Genomic DNA, 20398 nt, shown 5'->3' with positions numbered 1-20398 from the left:
GAGTAGTATTAAACCTGATGATTTATCTATATTATCTACATTATTGTGTATTTTATTTATTTTACAGACCGCCTCTTCCTAGCTTCGCCGCCTGCTTCAAATCCATCTTCCGGATTCACACTGAAACGGGCAACATATGGACGCATTTACTAGGTGAGTGTTTTATGGTCATTTGCAGCAAATGTCAAACCAGGTCATTGTAAGTTACTACTAATAATTGTCAAGGAACTGTTTACGTCATCAGTCTCTATAATTATGGATAATGTCCGGCAAGTAAGGAAATTTAAGGAAGACAGTTTCGCCACTTGACATCCTGTTTAGGTGACGTCACGGGATTTCATAGGGCTAGACCCAGAAACGTAGACACTGTTAACGGTTTAAAGTCTGGTATTTTTCAGTGAAAATTATTCAGGATGATGAACTGCAAAAGCGCTCTCTCTCTCTCTCTCTCTCTCTCTCTCTCTCTCTCTCTCTCTCTCTCTCTCTCACATACTAGCTACCTGTTAGGTATCTTAAATGTGCAAGTCACATCGCAAGTTCTCTCTCTCTCTCTCTCTCTCTCTCTCTCTCTCAAGTCCAGCTAACTTCAAAGTCCAGCTAACTTCTTCTTGAATGGAATATGCGAGACACATCGCAGATTCATTCTCTCTCTCTCTCTCTCTCTCTCTCTCTCTCTCTCTCTCTCTCTCTCTCTCTCTACAAGTCCAGCTAACTTCAATATCTTCTTGAATGGAAAATGCGAGACACATCGCAAATTCTCTCTCTCTCTCTCTCTCTCTCTCTAACTCAATATCATCTTGAATGGAATATGCTCTCTCTCTCTCTCTCTCTCTCTCTCTCTCTCTCTCTCTCTCTCATACAAGTCCAGCTAACTTCAATATCTTCTTGAATGGAAAATGCGAGACACATCGCAAATTCTCTCTCTCTCTCTCTCTCTCTCTCTCTCTCTCTCTCTCTCTCTCTCTCTCTCTCTCTCTCTCTCTCTCTCTCTCATCAGGCAAACCTGACCAGTCGTTCTTTGATGCCCGGTGGTTTTTATTCGCCTGTTGCGCAAATGGTCACGTGATATAAAAATTGCTTCATCCCAAACACCTGAGAGGCCTGTCCGGCCACCGCACACAACACACACACACACACACACACACACACACACACACACACACACACACACACACACACACACACACACACACTCGCCTTGCGGTGAGTTGTCACACGATCCTTGTGCTTGCTTGGATCACGTGTTCAGCCACGTGAGAGATCGATACGTGGACCACTTCTTGCTCTTGACAGATGTGTAGAGTTGACCCCCCCCACCCCTTTATTTTTGGGACGTGTTTATGGGAGTGGTATTAGGTTATTTAAGTATTGTTATTGTTAAGATAAAATGAATACTTTTCACATAGTCTCTACTGTAGAGTACCCATATTTTACTGTATGAGGGAGTCAAGATTGTAATTATAATATATATATATATATATATATATATATATATATATATATATATATATATATATATATATATATATATATATATATATATATATATATATATATATATATATATATATATATATATATATATATATATATATATATATATATATATATATATATATATATATAATGTATATAATGTGTGTATATATGTTATATATATACATATACTCATATATATACACATACACACATGTAAGAAAAAAGGTAATAAGCAACACATACTCTAAATAGTATTAGATGAAATAGCGTAGATTTTCCAGCAAATGTCATGGTTACCAAATGCCATCTTCCCAGCTTCTCCTAAACTTGTCACCTTCCCCTACCATGAAACTGTCAGGAAGATGGTCCACAATTTGGCAGGAAGACGAGATAAAAGATCCCACTGAATGTGGGTGATGGTAATAGGTTAGTAAAAAAAAAAAAAATCAAGAAAAAGCACTGGTTTTATTCTTGGTGTCATGACCTCATGAGACTTGTTCAACTGTCAAGAACATTTCCCTTGAGCTGAATCTCATTAATCTCGATGTTAAAAGGAACTTTCTCTACAAATTAAGACGGTGTCCTCCTGGTATTAAGCACTGTATTTTGACCTTGTTTAAGCTTTGCGATATCTTTGCACTCGCTCTGCCTTCAAGTGCAGACGAGTTCTGTGAAGTTCAAGAAACCAGGTTAGTTAATAATCATTATTGCCTTCATATTGATGTGTTTTAAGTGTGACCACATTCTACCGTACGTCAGAGGTTCACTTGTTTGAATATCCTCAGGAATGGTTATGAAATACTGAAATATAATAAATCTTGACTTTCTCTCTTCGTTCAAAATTTGGTACATAGCGGTTTTCCCCAAAACGTGCTTGCGCGCTCTTTTCTAAGCGACTAGGTAATCCTCCACTCCGGCGGCGGGAAACACCCCCTCTCTCTCTCTCTCTCTCTCTCTCTCTCTCTCTCTCTCTCTCACACACACACACACACACACACACACACACACACACACACACAGTTGAGATCACACGACGTAAAAATGATAATGAAAGTCCGAGATAAGGATAAAGCCACGCCTATTCGTTTTAATCAGACCGAGGCCCCCCCACCCCCGCCGAGATAACCCAATTAATTGTCCACAAATGGCAGGTCATGCAATGTTCCTGTGTGATCTTCCTTTGCCGAAAGGGCCGAACGAATGTCGGGTGTTTTATCTTCCGATTGATAACGTCTCTCCCGCTCCTCCCCCGCCTTATCTTGTTTGTAGCTTTTGACTCCGTCAACAAACATATTTCGTATGACACTTTTTTGTTGTTGTTGATGTTTTTGTTGTCTTTGGTATCTAGATAGGATGTCAGTCCGAGTGAGTGTTTTGTAATGCTTTTAATCTGTACGCACTTAGTTGCGCAATGTGTTTAGCCTCTTTTTTTTTTTAATGAATTTTTATTATGAAACTTGAGTTAAACTGGGGTACATCTTGAATTATCAGACCAACGGCCTTGCAGCCCGATAACCTGACGGTTAAGATTGCTTGTTTGTAAGTGAAAGCACTCGGTGTAGAATATTACAACAAAGATTAGACATAATTGTGATCCAATTTGTTCTACAGGTAATCATTAACAAGCCACTTAGTGAAGTATATCTTGGACTCTGTTTTAAGGGAATACGCCAGCCCATTATTTGTTTATAGGGCCTAATTGTGACAGGTCCGCACATTCCCGTCAGCGGTTAGTGCCATCAGTGCACCCCATGCGGTGCACTGTAGGCATTACTTAAGGTTCTTTGCGGCGTCCCTTCGGCCCCTAGCTGCAACCCCTTTCATTCTTTTTGCTGTACCTCTGTTCATATTCTCATCTATCAATCGTTTCATAGTGCAGCTGCGAGGTTTTCCTCCTGTTACACCTTCCAAACCCCCTTCTCTTTATCTAACAGCGCTGAATGACCCCATATGTCCCAGCACTTGGCCTTTGGCCTGACAATTATCTTCCATTCCATGGCCGCACTTTTACAATGCCTAAAGGCGCGTTGCATATTTATAACTCATGCGTTTTGTGGGGTCATGTTGCCAGGCGCTTGCCCAATACCCAGGAGGGCCAATTTGGCTCATATGTGGTATTCTGTGATTGTCATTCATACCGGGACTTGAACAACCGCGGCTTCACATACTAATTCCCCCTCGTCACAGGACTTGCAGTGTACGGAATAGGCCACGTGGGACTTGAGATGTTTGAACTGATAGCTTGCAGTTATATGCAATCTCGACACTCGAGGTTTCATTTCGGTTGGGTGTTTGAATATACGCAGCGTGTTTTGTGTATGTGTGTATATTGTATATATACATATACACATACGTACACAAACCCCCCACACACATATATATATATATATATATATATATATATATATATATATATATATATATATATATATATATATATATATATATATATATATATATATATATATATATATATATATATATATATATATATATATATATATATATATATATATATATATATATATATATATATATATATATATATATATATATATATATATATATATATATATTCTGTTGGAAATATATACTTCTTTGGAAAAGGGGAATGACCCCACATCGACGCTTAAATTAAAAAGGAGCTACGTGTGCAGTTGCAATTCCCGCTAGTGTGTACACTCATTTGCTTGCGTGCAAATCAGTAACTCAGCTTGCAAGTGCATGCCACACGTCTGGACCGCTCAAACAGTCGCTAGCAGCTGTGGAATTTTCCTATGGTGTTTTATTGTGGCTCAACGTGGTCCCTGGTCCCAATAAAAAAATGTCAACCTTTTGAGGAACTGTTTCAAGTTTTTCATTATTAATTGACTCACGAATCAGATTGGTTAATGTCCAGCTGAGATTGGGCGAAACCGGTTTGATGAAGGGTCGACCTGACCCTATTAGCCATGGACGCGTGTTTTTCGAGACTCGGTCAATGCGGAAGCAACGGAAACGATTCGTCTGTAGTGAAAGTAGTTCTTATTCCAGAGGTCGTGGGGACGGAATAATATTTGAAATAGAGGGGATTGCTACTGCTACTAATTATTATTATTATTACAAAAAGCTTCGATTATTATTATTGCTAATAAAATAAGCTTCGATTATTATAAATATACCTACGATCATTATTGTTGCTATTATATTAAGTTTGTATTTATATTATTATCTTGAGAATATTCGATAATCATGATTACTATTAAAATAAGCTCCGATATTTATTATATTTTATTATTTCAAAAATATCCGCTAATCATTATTACTATTAAAAAGCTCCGGTTATTATTATTATAAGCAATTAAAGTAAGCATCTCTTTTATTATTTTTTTAAATATTCGATAATCATTATTACTATTGGAATAATCTCCGATATTTATTATTATTATTATTATTATTTATTATTATTATTATTATTATTTATTATTATTATTATAAAACTCACGAAATGAACATTGCAGGACTAGCTTGCCAGTCCAACAAAATGAAAACAGTCATTATTAAAGATATAAAAAGATTAAAAAAAGCAACACAACACCTTTCTCGTTTTCTGTCTTAATAAAACGCCTAGTGGTCTTCATCGACGGCCGACAAGCGACGCTCGGGTCTGTGTTTGGTCGAAGGTCGTTACCAAGGTAAGCAAGGTGAAGGAATAGAGAAAAAAAAAGATATGCGCTCTTGCGCCCCGGCATAAGTCCACCATAGAGGTAGATCGACCTTTTCACTTAGAGCTAACCACGCTGTTAATGGATTCTCTCTCTCTCTCTCTCTCTCTCTCTCTCTCTCTCTCTCTCTCTCTCTCTCTCTCTCTCTCTCTGGATCATCAATATCATCATCATTCTCTCTCTTATATCAATATCATCATTATTCTCTCTCTCTCTCTCTCTCTCTCTCTCTCTCTCTCTCTCTCTCTCTCTGTGAATCATCAATGTCATCTTTGCATTATTTTCTCTCTCTCTCTCTCTCTCTCTCTCTCTCTCTCTCAATATCATCATCATTCTCTCTTATATCAATATCATCATCATTCTCTCTCTTATATCAATATCATCATCTCTCTCTCTCTCTCTCTCTCATATCAATATCATCATTCTCATATCAATATCATCATCATTCTCTTTCTCTTATATCATCATTCTCTTTCTCTTATATCAATATCATCATTCTCTCTCTCTCTCTCTCTCTCTCTCTCTCTCTCTCTCTCTCTCTCTCTCTCTCTCTCTATCATCAATAAGTGTCATCATCTTGACATTATTTTCTACACTTAAGATTGATTGAATGTAATTACCGCGTAACGACGAATAACACATAAAAGTAATTGCGTCTAAAGGTAGATCAGACATTCAGTACATACATACATACATACATACATACATACATACATACATACATACATACGCGCGTACATGCGTACATAACGTGCGTACGTAGAAGAGAAAACGCGGTCGTCACTATGTAGGGTGGAAAATGTTACTGACGTCACGGCATGATTACCAACATGAATCATAACGGAATGAGAATCTGCGTATCATCGCTGAAGTGTGTTAAGTGCTGGGAGTTTTCTTTCCTCCTTGCTTTATTTTGGCTTTATTTATATTCATAAAGATTTGGCTTTATTTCATGAAGATTCGGCTTTTTTTCATTAAGATTCAGCTCTGTATTTCATAAAGATTCAGCTTTATACCGTAAAGTTTGGGTTTTGTCACATAAAGTTTGTTTTATTAAAGAGTTAGCTTCTGTTTCGTAAAGTTTAAAGTTTCAGCTTTAATTCATGAAGATTCAACCTTATTTCATAAAGTGTTAACTTTGTTTCGTCAAGATTCAGCTGTATTTAATAAAGATTCAACTTTATTTAATAAAGATTTAGCCTTTTCCTTAAAGTTAATTTTGTTCCATAAATCTTCAGCAGCAAATCGTATCGTTTAATTTGAAAGTAGTTTCTTTTTATCATATTAGTTTTTATCTATTTTTTGTTTTGCGAGAGTTAAAACGAGCTTGTATTCCTTTCTGTATATTTATTAGTGTTTCTTTGGATGACAATAATAATAATAATAATAATAATAATAATAACTTTTCTGTATTGTTGCTTAATTATAGATGTTATTCAGCCTACTGCAATGTAATACCCATTATACAGTTTACATATTTTTCTAATATCCCTTATGGAATTTTCTTCTCTAATATCCATTATGGAATTGACGGTACATATTTCTCATTCCTGTCAAAGCTTTAATGGAATGACGTCACCTAATCATCCTTCACAATTCCTTTTTACCTTCTACCTGGAAATGAGAACTTCCCCTTTTACGCCCACGGCCGGGACCTTGTCCTTCACCTAATTTGGCTATCCCTGCAGCCAGTCCTTCGCACCTGTGAAAGGTATCTGGTTTGTAGTACTTCCCCCACCTTCTCTCTCTCTCTCTCTCTCTCTCTCTCTCTCTCTCTCTCTCTCTCTCTCTCTCTGTAAACTGAGATGATTATAGGTGAAATTGTACTCTCTCTCTCTCTCTCTCTCTCTCTCTCTCTCTGACTCTCTCTCTATTTCTTCTGTCTCTCTCTCTCATGTAAGCTGGGATGACTTGTTGAAATCATACTATCTCTCTCTCTCTCTCTCTCTCTCTCTCTCTCTCTCTCTCTCTCTCTCTCTCTCTCTCTCTCTCTCTATGTATACTGGGATGACTGGTTGCAATTATATTTCTTCAGTGTCTCTCTTTCTCTCATGTAAGCTGGGATGACTTGTTGAAATCATGCTACTCTCTCTCTCTCTCTCTCTCTCTCTCTCTCTCTCTCTCTCTCTCTCTCTCTCTCTCTCTCTAAACTGGGGTGACTTGTTGAAACCATACTACTCTCTCTCTCCCCCTCTCTAAACTGAGATGACTGGTTGAAATTATACTTCTTACAGTACCTCTCTCTCTCTCTCTCTCTCTTTCATGTAAACTGAGATGACTGGTCGAAATTATATACATCTTGTACAAAGAAAAACCTTAACCTCCGTTAACTGCGAAGATGGTCGCTGTTTAGTCAGGCTCGGCGTTCAGTCTCGTCACCGTGAACTTGCATGTTTGTCTTTTTTAATTTTGTTTAGAGTTTTATTTATAATCATTTTATTAAAAGATATTTTGCCATCATGCTTCGCTGAAATTGAACTTGCCCGTTTACGTAAATATTGACGGTGCACTTAGCAACGTGACAGTTATCATTTTTCGTTTCGTGTGCCCATACAGTATTGGCAGAGATCGTAGTCGGATCTCTCTCTGGCAGAGACTCTCTCTCTCGGAATTCGTTTTTCTCCACATAACTCATATCCTTCACTTTACACCTCTTTTAGATCTGATACTTTATAATTTATCTCTCTCTCTCTCTCTCTCTCTCTCTCTCTCTCTCTCTCTCTCTCTTCTCTTTTCTCTCACGTAACTCAAAATCTTGCGTGTAACGTCGTTCTCCCCAGTCGTTTTTTGCCTTTTCCCATTTTAGAAAATCTGAGTATGCAACACAAAGCCCCCTCTCTCTCTCTCTCTCTCTCTCTCTCTCTCTCTCTCTCTCTCTCTCTCTCTCTCTCTCTCTCTCTCTCTCTCTCTCTCTACTATTATGAGGCTTCAGAGCCTTCGGCCTGAGCATTGTAGGGAGGAAAGCTTTAATTTTTTGCGAAGGTTTCTTTCAAGCACTTTTTATTTATTTATTCTTTTTGCTTCAGTGCGGATCTGGTTTTAGCGGGGTATTCTCTCTCTCTCTCTCTCTCTCTCTCTCTCTCTCTCTCTCTCTCTCTCTCTCTCACAAGACGTGACTGAGAGGATCTTGGGGGGGGCAACCTTGGTGTCTCTCTCTCCCCCCCACCCATATTTCCTCCCTCTCCCTCCCTCCAACGCCAGTGTGCCTCGGCCGTTGCTTGCCTCCTTATGTACGTCTCCGGAAAGTTTGATCCCCTTTGTGCGAATGTCATGGGTTGAAGTCTCATTAGAATGTTTCAGAATGTGGTTTTAGGCAGGGCCATTGTTCGCTTGCTTGTCTCTTGGAGGTTGTGTGTATATTTATATATATATATATATATATATATATATATATATATATATATATATATATATATTTGTATATATATATATATTTGTATATATATATATATATATATATATATATATATATATATATATATATATATTTATATATATATATATATATATATATATATATATATATATATATATATATATATATATATATATATATATATATATATATATATATATATATATATATATAGTCGATGTTGTCCAAAACTAGCTGCCCATCATCGATGCAGTCGAAGCTGAAAATTAATGCAGCATTGATCATTCTTGTATTGCCTGCCATGGTTTGATGTTTTGCATGTAGACACATTTCTGTGTAATACACGCGTACTACTACACATGGCGACTTACATACATATTCCACAGCGTTATCGGTAGAATACAAGAGTGCCAGCTCTCTCCTCGACTAAATTTTCAAGAACCCTAAGTCTGTGTGGCTTCAGGGCAAAATCCATTAGACAACAAGTGGTGAAGAAGAAGAAGAAGAAGAAGAAGAAGAAGAAGAAGAAGAAGAAGAAGAAGAAGAAGAAGAAGAAGAAGAAGAAGAAGAAGAAGAAGAAGAAGAAGAATGCGGCGGTCTCTGAAGGAGGAGTCTGTTTGTATGAAGAAGAAGAAGGAGGATACGGCTGTCTCTGAAGGGGGAGTCTGTTTGTATGAAGAAGAAGAAGGAGGATACGGTCTCTGAAGGGGGAGTCTGTTTGTATGAAGAAGAAGAAGGAGGATACGGCTGTCTCTGAAGGGGGAGTCTGTTTGTATGAAGAAGAAGAAGGAGGATACGGCTGTCTCTGAAGGGGGAGTCTGTTTGTATGAAGAAGAAGAAGAAGGATACGGCTGTCTCTGAAGGAGGAGGAAGAGGAGGATACGGTTGTCTCTGAAGGAGGAGTCTGTTTGTATGAAGAAGAAGAAGGATACGGCTGTCTCTGAAGGAGGAGGAAGAGGAGGAGGAGGATACGGCTGTCTCTGAAGGAGGAGTCTGTTTGTATGAAGAAGAAGAAGAAGGATACGGCTGTCTCTGAAGGAGGAGCCTGTTTGTGTGAAGGAGGAGGAGGAGGATACGGCTGTCTCTGAAGGAGAAGGAGGAGGAAGAGGAGGAGGAGGAAGAGGAAGAGGAGGAGGAGGATACGGCTGTCTCTGAAGGAGGAGTCTGTTTGTGTGAAGGAGGAGGAGGAGGAGGAGGATGATACGGCTGTCTCTGAAGGAGGAGGAGGAAGAGGATACGGCTATCACTGAAGGGGGAGTCTGTTTGTGTAAGAAGAAGAAGGAGGGAGGAGGAGGAGGATACGGCTGTCGCTGAAGGAGGAGTCTGTCTGTGTGAATGACCGTGTCCTTTCTCTCTTCTTTCTCTCTTCTTTCACCACTATTCGCCCTTCGAGTCCCATCAGTAGCTGAAGAAGAAGAAGAAAAAGAAGGGTAAGGATACGGCCGTCGCTGAAGGAGGAGGAGTCTGTTATGTGTGAATGACCGTGTCTTTTCTCTCTTCTTTCTCTCTTCTTTCTCTCTCTTCTTTCTCCCCTATTCGCCCTTCCAATCCCTTCAGTAGCTGTTAACGTATGCAGATCGGGGGTCGTCATGCCGAACGGCTGACGTCAAGGGAGGTTGACCCTGCGCTTACTAATGTCCCCTCTTTTGAATTTTTCCGGCTCGTGGCTGGTCAAGGATGTTGGTGGGTCCTCGTCGTCGCTGTTGTTATTTTAAGGTACCTTTGGGTCGGAGAGGGCTGCGAGTTTCGGGTGCGTATTTGGGTGTTGGTTTGTTTTGGGTAAGCATTAGGGTTCGGGAATGGGGTGAAGGAGTGATAGGGTGAGGTTGGCTAAAAAGGGGGTGAGAATTTTTGGAGGGTGAGCACTGTGGAATTGTGGGGATTCCCGGCTGTTATTCTGAGAATGCTGAAAAAAGGGGTGAGATTTTGGGGAGGGTGAGTATGTGAAGGGTGAGATTTAGGGGTATGTGAGGAGGTGAAGGGTGACAATTTTGGGATGGGTGAGGAAGTGAAAGATGAGAATTTGGGATGGTTGAGGAAATTATGGATAATCTTCCAGGGTATTATTATTCTTGATTGATGTCAAAGAAGGGTGAGATTCTGGGGTGGGCGAGGAAGGTGCGAAATTCTATGAGATTTGGAGGTGGGTGAGTGACGAAGTCACGGCACTTATCGTCTAGGATGTGACGTCATGAGGGGAAGGGTGGGGTTGTGTGTGTGGGGGGGGGGAGGTGGAAGTCATTAGCATGTCTGAGCGTCTGTCTCCCTTTTCCGTCACAGGTCATTACAGGTTGTTTGCTCTCTCTCTCTCTCTCTCTCTCTCTCTCTCTCTCTCTCTCTCTCTCTCTCTCTCTCTCTCTCTCTCTCTCAAGCAGTGGTAGTTTGTCAGACCTGATGTTTGTCGATGTCTTCTGAAATTTTTCTGATACTGTTAATGATGAATATGGACCTTTTGACATATTTTTAAAAGTGGCTAATTATCTTAGTTAATTTGGTCATGTTTATGATTTCATCTTATAGGAAACGAAAGTTATTAGTTTATCAGACGTAATTTTAGGTTCTTCTTAAACCTACTACATCTAAGCACATTTATTATTATTATTATTATTATTATTATTATTATTATTATTATTATTATTATTATTGTTATTTGTAAAATTAGGAAAAAAGGCCTTCTTTAATACACCGGATATGAATATCGGTCAATTGCTTGCAACCATTCCAGCGCAAGAAAAACAATTGATAAGACGAATTGAGCTTTACTATATAAAATAAATGCTGTTGAAACTGCCATTTTCTTTAACAAAACCTGTACCATTATTATTATATTAAATACCTCCACTTTGACATTTTGGTATATAAATAGTGGTTTCAAAAGTCCCCAACTGTAATCCTTGGTTTCTCTTATGTAGTTAGGTACTACTGTACTTTGCTATGGTCTCTAGGATCTCTTCATGGCCTGTGGCTTATCAGGAAGAGGCTGTAACCATTTCTCTCTCTCTCTCTCTCTCTCTCTCTCTCTCTCTCTCTCTCTCTCTCTCTCTCTCTTTGTCTTTCTCTCTTTTTCAAACCGAAGCTTTATTTCTTTGTCGTTTCTCTCGTTTTTCATGCAATTCTAGTTGTTTCATTTATTTTATGACCCCCTCGTTTCTCTCTCTCTTTTTTATCTCTCTCTCTCTCTCTCTCTCTCTCTCTCTCTCTCTCTCTCTCTCTCTCTCTCTCTCCAAAGCTTTACTTTGTCGATCCGTCATTTATTTTATGACCCCTCGCCATCTCTCACAGCATCAATCTTAGTTGCAATTCCAAGTTTTTTTATAATTCTCTCTCTCTCTCTCTCTCTCTCTCTCTCTCTCTCTCTCTCTCTCTCTCTCTCTCTCTCTCTCTCGGAATCAAAGCTTCATTCTCTGTCGCTCCGCCGTTTGTCATGCAACCATCCCCTCCCCCTCCCCCCGGCCATCGTTCATAGCATCAATCTTTGTAATACATCAGAGTTTTTGTAATTCTCTCTCTCTCTCTCTCTCTCTCTCTCTCTCTCTCTCTCTCTCTCTCTCTCTCTCTCTCTCTCTCTCTCTCTTTCTTTCATGCATGCCACACGCACATCGGGGAAACCAGTTTCATCTGGAAAAACGAACGAAACGCGTTTTGCCTCAATCGCTGAATGAAGAAGTGACGTTGCATGGACTTTTTCGAGTGGCGCAATACTTATCAAAGTATACTTATTCTTTTTCTCTTTTTATCTTCATTCAAGGATGCTTTATTAAAAGGATATTTATTAAAGGATACGTTAAGTATATTTAGTACAGTATACTTACAAGAAGGATATATATAATTGAAGGATATTTTTGTTAAAGGATACCTTAAGTATATTTATTACAGTATACTTACGAAAAAGGATATATATAATGAACGGATATTTATAAAAGGAATTCATAAACTATATATATTACAGTATACTTACAAAAAGGATATATATAATTAAAGGATGTTTGTTAAAGGATACATTAAGTATATTTATTACAGTATACTTACAAAAAAGATATATATATATATCAAAGGATATTTATTAAAGGATACGTGAAGTATACATATTACAGTATACTTACTAAAAGGATATATATACATATTAAAAGGATACTTATGAAAGTATACTACTTATTAAAGGGTCCATATTAAAGTATACATACTAAAAGGATATATATACTTAATGAAATTATACTCTTTAAAGGATATTCATTATAAAGTATATTTATTAAAGGATACGTATTATAAAGTATACTTATAAAGTACACTTATTATAAAACAGTTATTAAAGGATACTTTATAATATAAAGTAAACTTATCGTAAAGTATACTTGTTATAAAGTACACTAATTAGAGGATACTTATTATAAAGTATATGCTTATTAAGGTAGTGGATGTATGTGCAATTAGCATGTTCCCTGTAATGTGAGACTTCGGCTTTTTGTGGTAATTTGGTCCCAGTGGCGGCCTAGGATGTTTTTGTTAAGGCAGGAATTTTTATGTTCTGTTCTAGGCAGTGGTATATATATATATATATATATATATATATATATATATATATATATATATATATACATATATATACATATATACATATATACAAATATACATACACATACATACATATATATATATATATATATATATATATATATATATATATATATATATATTATAACGTCCCTATGACCGGCTGGTAGATCGGTTTTAATGATGTCGTTTGACGAAAGGGTTATATATATACATACTGTTTTTTTTTATAGGTTTTCATATCTCGATTGCCATTGGTGCTTATTGTGTTGTCACTTTTTTTTTTTTTTTTGAGAGAGAGAGAGAGAGAGAGCGAGAGCGCGAGTGTGTTATTCTGGGGGCATGTTCAAAGAGTTATATTTATTTGCAAATCGATGCTTCAGTGAAATATATATATATATATATATATATATATATATATATATATATATATATATATATATATATATATATATATATATATATATATATATATATATATATATATATATATATATATATATATATATATATATATGTACATATATATATATACATACACACTAATATATATTTATCTAATTATAAAATTTTAGTACCTTTTGTTATTTATAGCGTCATACAAATGTTGGGTCTGTCGGCTAATTATACCTCCGGAATTCTTAGTATTGCAGTCTCTCTCTCTCTCTCTCTCTCTCTCTCTCTCTCTCTCTCTCTCTCTCTCTCTCTCTCTCTCTGACGGACCTGCAGCCCACAACACATCTCAGTGTTTTAAGTTTGTTTTTACGTTCGTTGCAGCACTCGAAGTTTCTATTGTACTTTACGCGTGAATCTTTTCTTTCTAGTTTGCTATATAGTTTTTCTTATTTATTTATTTTTTTGGTCTAAGATCTGTCACTTGATGTTCCATTGTACCTGTTGTCTAGTCATCGTTATATTTTCTTTCTCTTTGTTCCGTTTCCACTCCCCCTCCCCCCTTTTCTGCTTTTGTTTGATTCCCTCTTTTGATAGAATCACGCTCTTGCAAGCTCGTCGTCACGGGAAATTGGAAGAGTTCCCCTGTTTCCCAACAGGATTTGCCTTTCAAGTTTTTAAGGATATTGTGTTATTTATTTATTTACGTAACATATATGTAAGTACATAACTATGTTTTTCTGCGTTAAGTTTGTTTTACGAGACTCTCTCTCTCTCTCTCTCTCTCTCTCTCTCTCTCTCTCTCTCTCTCTCTCTCTCTGTAAACTGAGATAACTGGTTGAAATTATTGTTGCACAAACTTGTACCAACTCTCTCTCTCTCTCTCTCTCTCTCTCTCTCTCTCTCTCTCTCTCTCTGTAAACTGAGATGACTGGTAGAAATTATACCTGCACAAAGAAACTTATACTTGGACAAGGGTCTCTCTCTCTCTCTCTCTCTCTCTCTCTCTCTAATAGGAAGATAAGTAAAAATCCTGTAATTTCATTCTGTTCTCCCAGTATATATATATAACCTCGAGGAGGAACAAGAAGAAAAAAAAAGAGAAGGAAAAGAGGCAGCATTAATTAACTGATGTTTTCGATTTGTAGCTTTCTTTTGGCGGACTTCCATCGTAATTTCGAAATTGCTGCCGCCGCCGCCGCCGTCATTCTGTCTCGGAGTTATAGGAGAAGTTTGAGCCCCCTCTTCTTTATTGTTGTCGTTCTTTCGCTTCTTTTAGTTGTCTGACTGTTGAGATGGCTACTTGTCTGTCCGTCCGCACTTTTTTTTTTTGTCCGCCCTCAGATCTTAAAAACTGCTGAGGCTAGAGGGCTGCAAATTGGTATGTTGTACATCCACCCTCCAATCACTAAACATATCAAATTGCAGCCCTCTAACCTCAGTAGTTTTTATTTTATTTAAGGTTAAAGTTAGCCGTGATCGTGCGTCTGGCAACCGCTAAAGGTGCCAACAGCACAGGCCACTACTGTACCGTGGCTTAAAGTTTCATGGGCTGTACAGAAAACTGTATTGCGCCTTAGAAACTTCGGCGCACTTTTTACTTGTTTGTTCTTGTTGCCTTTTTTGGTCTTATTTTTCTTAGTTCGAAAATATAATTTTATCTGCGTTATCATGACCCCTTTTTGTGCATATTTTTATATTCAGTATAATTATGAATAAGACAGATTGGTTTAACTGCGCCAGAATGGTGTTAGTTAATTGGATTAAACCAGTCATACCAACTTCTCACGTGCAGGACGCGTTCTGGGAAGACCCATCATCTTGTGGGGTTTCAGGCGGGGCCTCTGAAGTTAAATTTTCCTGTGATTCTTTTTGATTTGCAACGCAAATTTTTTAGATTTTATTTTGTCTCTATTCAGTCTCTGACCTTCTTTCTTCCATCGGACTTCTCAGACACCCTCTCTAACAATTGTTTCACAGTGCAACTGCAAAAGTTTTCCTCCTGTTACACCTTTCAAACATTCTTCCATCGTCACTTTCCACCCTTCAGCGACAATTGACCTCACAGGTCCCAGCAAAGGGCCTAATCCTGTTAACACCTTGTCAAACCACCTTCCTTGAATGACCGGTCTTCAGCGACAGTACTGACACTCAAAGATTTTTTTGTAGTTTTTTTTTTCATTTCTATACTCGAGCCTCGGTTAATCTTTGAGTGACATGCTTTCCAGTTGGGTTGCCTGCCCCGTCGGCCTTCCTATGAGATGATCGCCGTTTCTTATTATTTTTTTATATATATATATTTTTTTTTTAGTTTTCTCGCTACAATAAACTTGGGCCGCTATTCGTGAAAAACACTGGAAATTGGTAGCGTTTTTAGTAATTAACTGAATTTTTGCTTTATTTAAATAATAACTGAAATGGATTTACTCAATAATAATAATAATGATTATTGTTATTATTATTAATTTTATTATTATTATTAATAACCTATTATTATTAATAATAATAAACTCGGATATACTATTAATAACTAAACTCAGATGGATGTAATAATAATAATAATAATAATAATAATGAAAAACCTCAAATGGATATAACCTTAAAAATAATAGCTAAACTCAGATGGAAATAATAATAATAATAATAATAATAATAGTAATTATGAATAACCTCAGATGGATGTATCCTTAAAAATAGCTAAACTCAAAACCCTCAGATGGATATACCCTTGAAAATAATAGCTAAACTCAGATGGATATAATAATAATAATAATAACAACAACAACCAAACTCAGATATACATCCGTAATGATAATGACTAAACCCAAATGGCTGTACTGGGTCCAGTGTTGAACTGAAGTTCTTACTTTTGTTCTCTCTCCCGTAAGCTTACCCTTTGTGTCCACTCTGTTCCGCAGGGTACTACTCCGTGAGGACACACGGGTGCACTGCGACACATGATTTGTTTATTCAGCCGTCCGCGTCATTGTTTATTTACACGATGGCGTTTGTACACGTTGTTGTTGTATAGCTGGTTTTATCCGGATTAACTGGGTGGAGTTTTCGTGCAGGGGTTTTCTATTTTAGTTTTTTGATTGATTTTTTTAATCTTTCGGTAACTTTATATCTAGTTTTTTTAATTATATTTAGTTTTTAGTTTAGGTTTTAATTAGCTTTTCAATTATATTTAGTGTTTTAATGGATTTTTTAATGTTGCTGTCACTTTATATTTCGTTTTTTTTTTATCGATTTTATATTGTTTTTTCATTGAATTTTTAATCTTACAGTAGCTTTATATTTAGTTTTTTGTAGTTGATTTTTCAGTCTGGCTGTAACTTTATATTTAGTTTTTTTAATTGATTTTATATTTTTTTTATTGATTTTATATTTAGTTTTTTAATTGATTTTTCAATCTTACAGTAACTTTATATTTAGTTTTTTAATTGATTTTTTAATGTTACGGTAACTTTATATTTAGTTTTTTAATTGGTTTTTTTAATGTTACGGTAACTTTTTATTTACTTTTTTAATTGATTTTTTAATCTTATCGTAACTTTATATTTAGTTTTTTAATTGATTTTTTAGTCTTGCAGTAACTTTATATTTTGTTTTTTAAATGATATTTCAATCTTACAGTAACTTTATATTTGGTTTTTTAATTGATTTTTAAATCTTGCAGTAATTTTATATTTGGGTTTTTAATTGATTTTTTAAAGTTTGCTCTTTAAATTTTTAAAATTAATCTATGTTTGTCATGTGGGCTGAGCATTAGGCCTCGTACCGGTCTAGAATTTAGTACTTGGTAATCGTGTATTAAGCAGGTGTCTAATCAGCATTCCTTAGTAGTGTTTCTCTAAGGCCAAAAGATAAGAACGAACGAAATTTGAGTGTATCCATTTGAATTTAGTTATTATTATTATTATTATTATTATTATTATTATTATTATTATTATTATTATTATTATTATCATCTCAGTTTAGGTATTATTGTCATGAGTACTGTATATCCATCTGGGTAATTATTATTATTATTATTATTATTATTATTATTATTATTATTATTATTATTTAAGAGTATATCCAAGATCAATATATACGTATGCATATGCTTCGTCCGGCCAAGGTCAGAGAGAGAACTGCGCTGGGTTTGTTTACGAATACCACCGGTTACCTGCGTTTCGGGGGCTAACGGGGCATGTTTGTGCGTTTGGCCACCGGGGAAGGGGAGAGGGGGTGGGTTGGGGGGGGGTTGGAAAGTGAAGGTGAAATGGTGGCTTACCGACCAGTTGTTTACTTCGATTCAGGCACGCAGATAGGGAATGTTGGCATGCCCGTGTTATTAGAAATTGTTCAAGGTTAAGTTCTAAAATATTTCATCATCCGTGTTAGGACTGTCTCTCATTTGTTTAGGGAAGCTCTAAAATATCTCGCCAGCCATGTTAACGACTATCTTTTATTTGCCTTACGTTTTACTGATACTTGGACATTCTCTTGTATTAACTAGTCGCTGAATTTCAGTACAATTCTCTTGTATTAACAGTAAGTCACTGAGTGTCAGTACAGTTCTCTTTGTATTAACAGTAAGTCACTGAATTTCAGTACAATTCTCTTGTATTAACAGTAAGTCACTGAGTTTCAGTACAGTTCTCTTGTATAAACAATAAGTAACTGAGTTTCAGTACAGCTTGTCAAATATCCTTGACTCACAATCTTGCAACCTTGAACAGATTTCCGTATTTTGCCAACGGCAGTATGACGCGTCATTGAAGTTGCGAAAAGAGTAAGTGGAATAAACCAAAACATGTAAAAAAAGGTAATGTAGATGATAGGAGAGTGCGGTTTCCCGTTGGATTCCTTACGGCGGTTTTATATTATGGCGGTCTACAGGAAGTTCTGGGCTTCGCAGTTGAGGTCAAGGTGGTTTGACAGTCGCTTCCTGTGGTTGAGGGGAAGTCCCGTCTTGTAGTTGTCATTGACATTTCTACTACTACTACTACTACTACTTTTATTATACATTGAGTAATTGCCTATTCTGCTATGTTGTTTACATCAAACTTTTCATGTGTTAAAGTTTAGTTTTTGTGTGAATTTCGGAAATGTCCACATGACGAACTGGATACAACCGTATGGTTTTGCAGCTTGCAAGCGGTCAAACCGAAACTGGAAGAGGGCGTTGCTGTCGGGTCATTGTTTTTTTTTCTATTTATTTATACTTGTTGACCCCAAAATGTGTGCGTGTGTGTGTCCGTTCAGTAGATGGGGACAGGCGAGTCTAAGTATGTTCCGATAAAAGCGTTCTTATCAATCATTTTTCCTCCAGTTGAAGAGTGTATACGATAATGTTCAAATCTCACAGATATTTTCACTTCCAACTACCTGTTCGTTCCAGAATCCCTAGAAATTGATGAGCCGTTGACAACTTTAACGTTGTAATGCCGTCTGTAACTTTGGCAATGATAGAAACAAGGTAATTGCAACTGCTGTTGCTTAACATTCAACCCCAACTCGGAAACTGTGTGCGTTTGCGCTCATTATACTGCCAGCCAGAGGCAAGCAGCTTTCTGCTTGAAAACAAGGCATTGGACCTTCATTTTTGTTCGTGGGGCCTTCGACGAGGAGAACAATGGTCAAGCTTTGTTGTAGTTTGTTCGTTTAGCTTTGCGCGTTGACACTCTTCTCTCTCTCAAAAAAAAATATATATATCTATATATATATATATATATATAAAAAAAAAAAAAAATATATATATATATATATATATATATATATACATACATACACACACACACATACATGCATACATACATACATTTCTAGCATGCATGTGTTTCTCCAAGAGGCCCCGTGACATACCCACGTAACTCCCCAAATGCTGAATAACAAACTTCAGTTGGCGTATTTATGGGCAGCCCCGCAGAGAAATACAGTGGTTCATATTGACTGCAGGTTGAAGTAGAAAGTCGCTTTCGGCAGTGACTGTTTTGAAATTGTACTACGTTGCATGCAGTGTTTGCAAGCACGTTTCGTGTATTGTTCCGGCGGAGAGCTGCAGCTGGTTCGGCATTTTTAATTGGCGTGTGAACGCCTTGTTTTGATGGCAAGGTGTGTTATGATGATTCTTTAAAGGAATGCTTTTAGGCTCCGTTTTGTAATGGGTCAGCTGTGTGTTGTGTGTACAGGGAAATTAAGCTTATCACATAATGTTTGTAATAAGTTGTGTATGTTATGTATTTGTCTAATAGCTCCAGTGCTGCTTTTGAATAACATCTGTTAGAGTAGGAAGCCTGAAATAGATTTTACGTGTGATTAGATTTTAAATTATAAGTCCAGTAGTATTGCAGTCTATTGCCTCACTGCCCTATTAAAAAAAAAACAAAAAAAAACTGAATTTCTCTCATTTACTTAGATGTCTGATTTACTTTCCATTTTTTTTAGATTACATATTTACGAGAGATGTAAAGTAGAACACACCACTATTCCCCAGCCTCCCCACCTTGCTAAAAAAAAAAAAAAAAAAAAAGAAAGCTTGTTGCGTAAATTCAGGCACAGTGCCAGCAAGCAAGATTCAGAAATGTGAACTGGAATGTTACACCTTTTCATTGACTAGTCCTGTTCATGTGTTTCTCGTTGTTGACTTCTGTAGCCGTGGAATCGGGCCATAAATACCTTCGCCATAACAACGGTTTCGTGTTTGCTTGCATTCGTAGTTTACTGTGATTGTCTATCGACCGTATTTGCGCATGTCTTGATAAGTGTTCGGCCAGTGGCGACTATGCACTTGTCTTGTTGCTAGCGCTAGTTAATAGCTTTGGTTAAGGAGACTGCCTAGTGTAGGCCGGTTGGTATAGAAAGTGGGCATCGATTATGTTTATTGAATCGATATCCAGATTACACA

At 36.9% G+C, this 20398-nt stretch overlaps 1 protein-coding gene across 2 annotated transcripts in view; it reads left to right on the top strand.

Annotated features, from left to right (window-relative positions):
• AdipoR (adiponectin receptor) overlaps positions 1-20398 on the top strand; it is an 85992-nt gene that overhangs the window by 29977 nt on the left and 35617 nt on the right. For both annotated transcript variants that reach the window (XM_067084179.1, XM_067084178.1), the window contains exon 3: positions 68-153. In XM_067084179.1, the coding sequence (XP_066940280.1) occupies positions 68-153 (86 nt within the window). The remainder of the gene's footprint in view (positions 1-67; positions 154-20398) is intronic.

The sequence above is a fragment of the Macrobrachium rosenbergii genome, chromosome 41 (genome assembly GCF_040412425.1).
Source record: "Macrobrachium rosenbergii isolate ZJJX-2024 chromosome 41, ASM4041242v1, whole genome shotgun sequence".
NCBI lineage: Eukaryota > Metazoa > Arthropoda > Malacostraca > Decapoda > Palaemonidae > Macrobrachium > Macrobrachium rosenbergii.
This window is presented reverse-complemented; position numbering and strand designations above follow the sequence as displayed.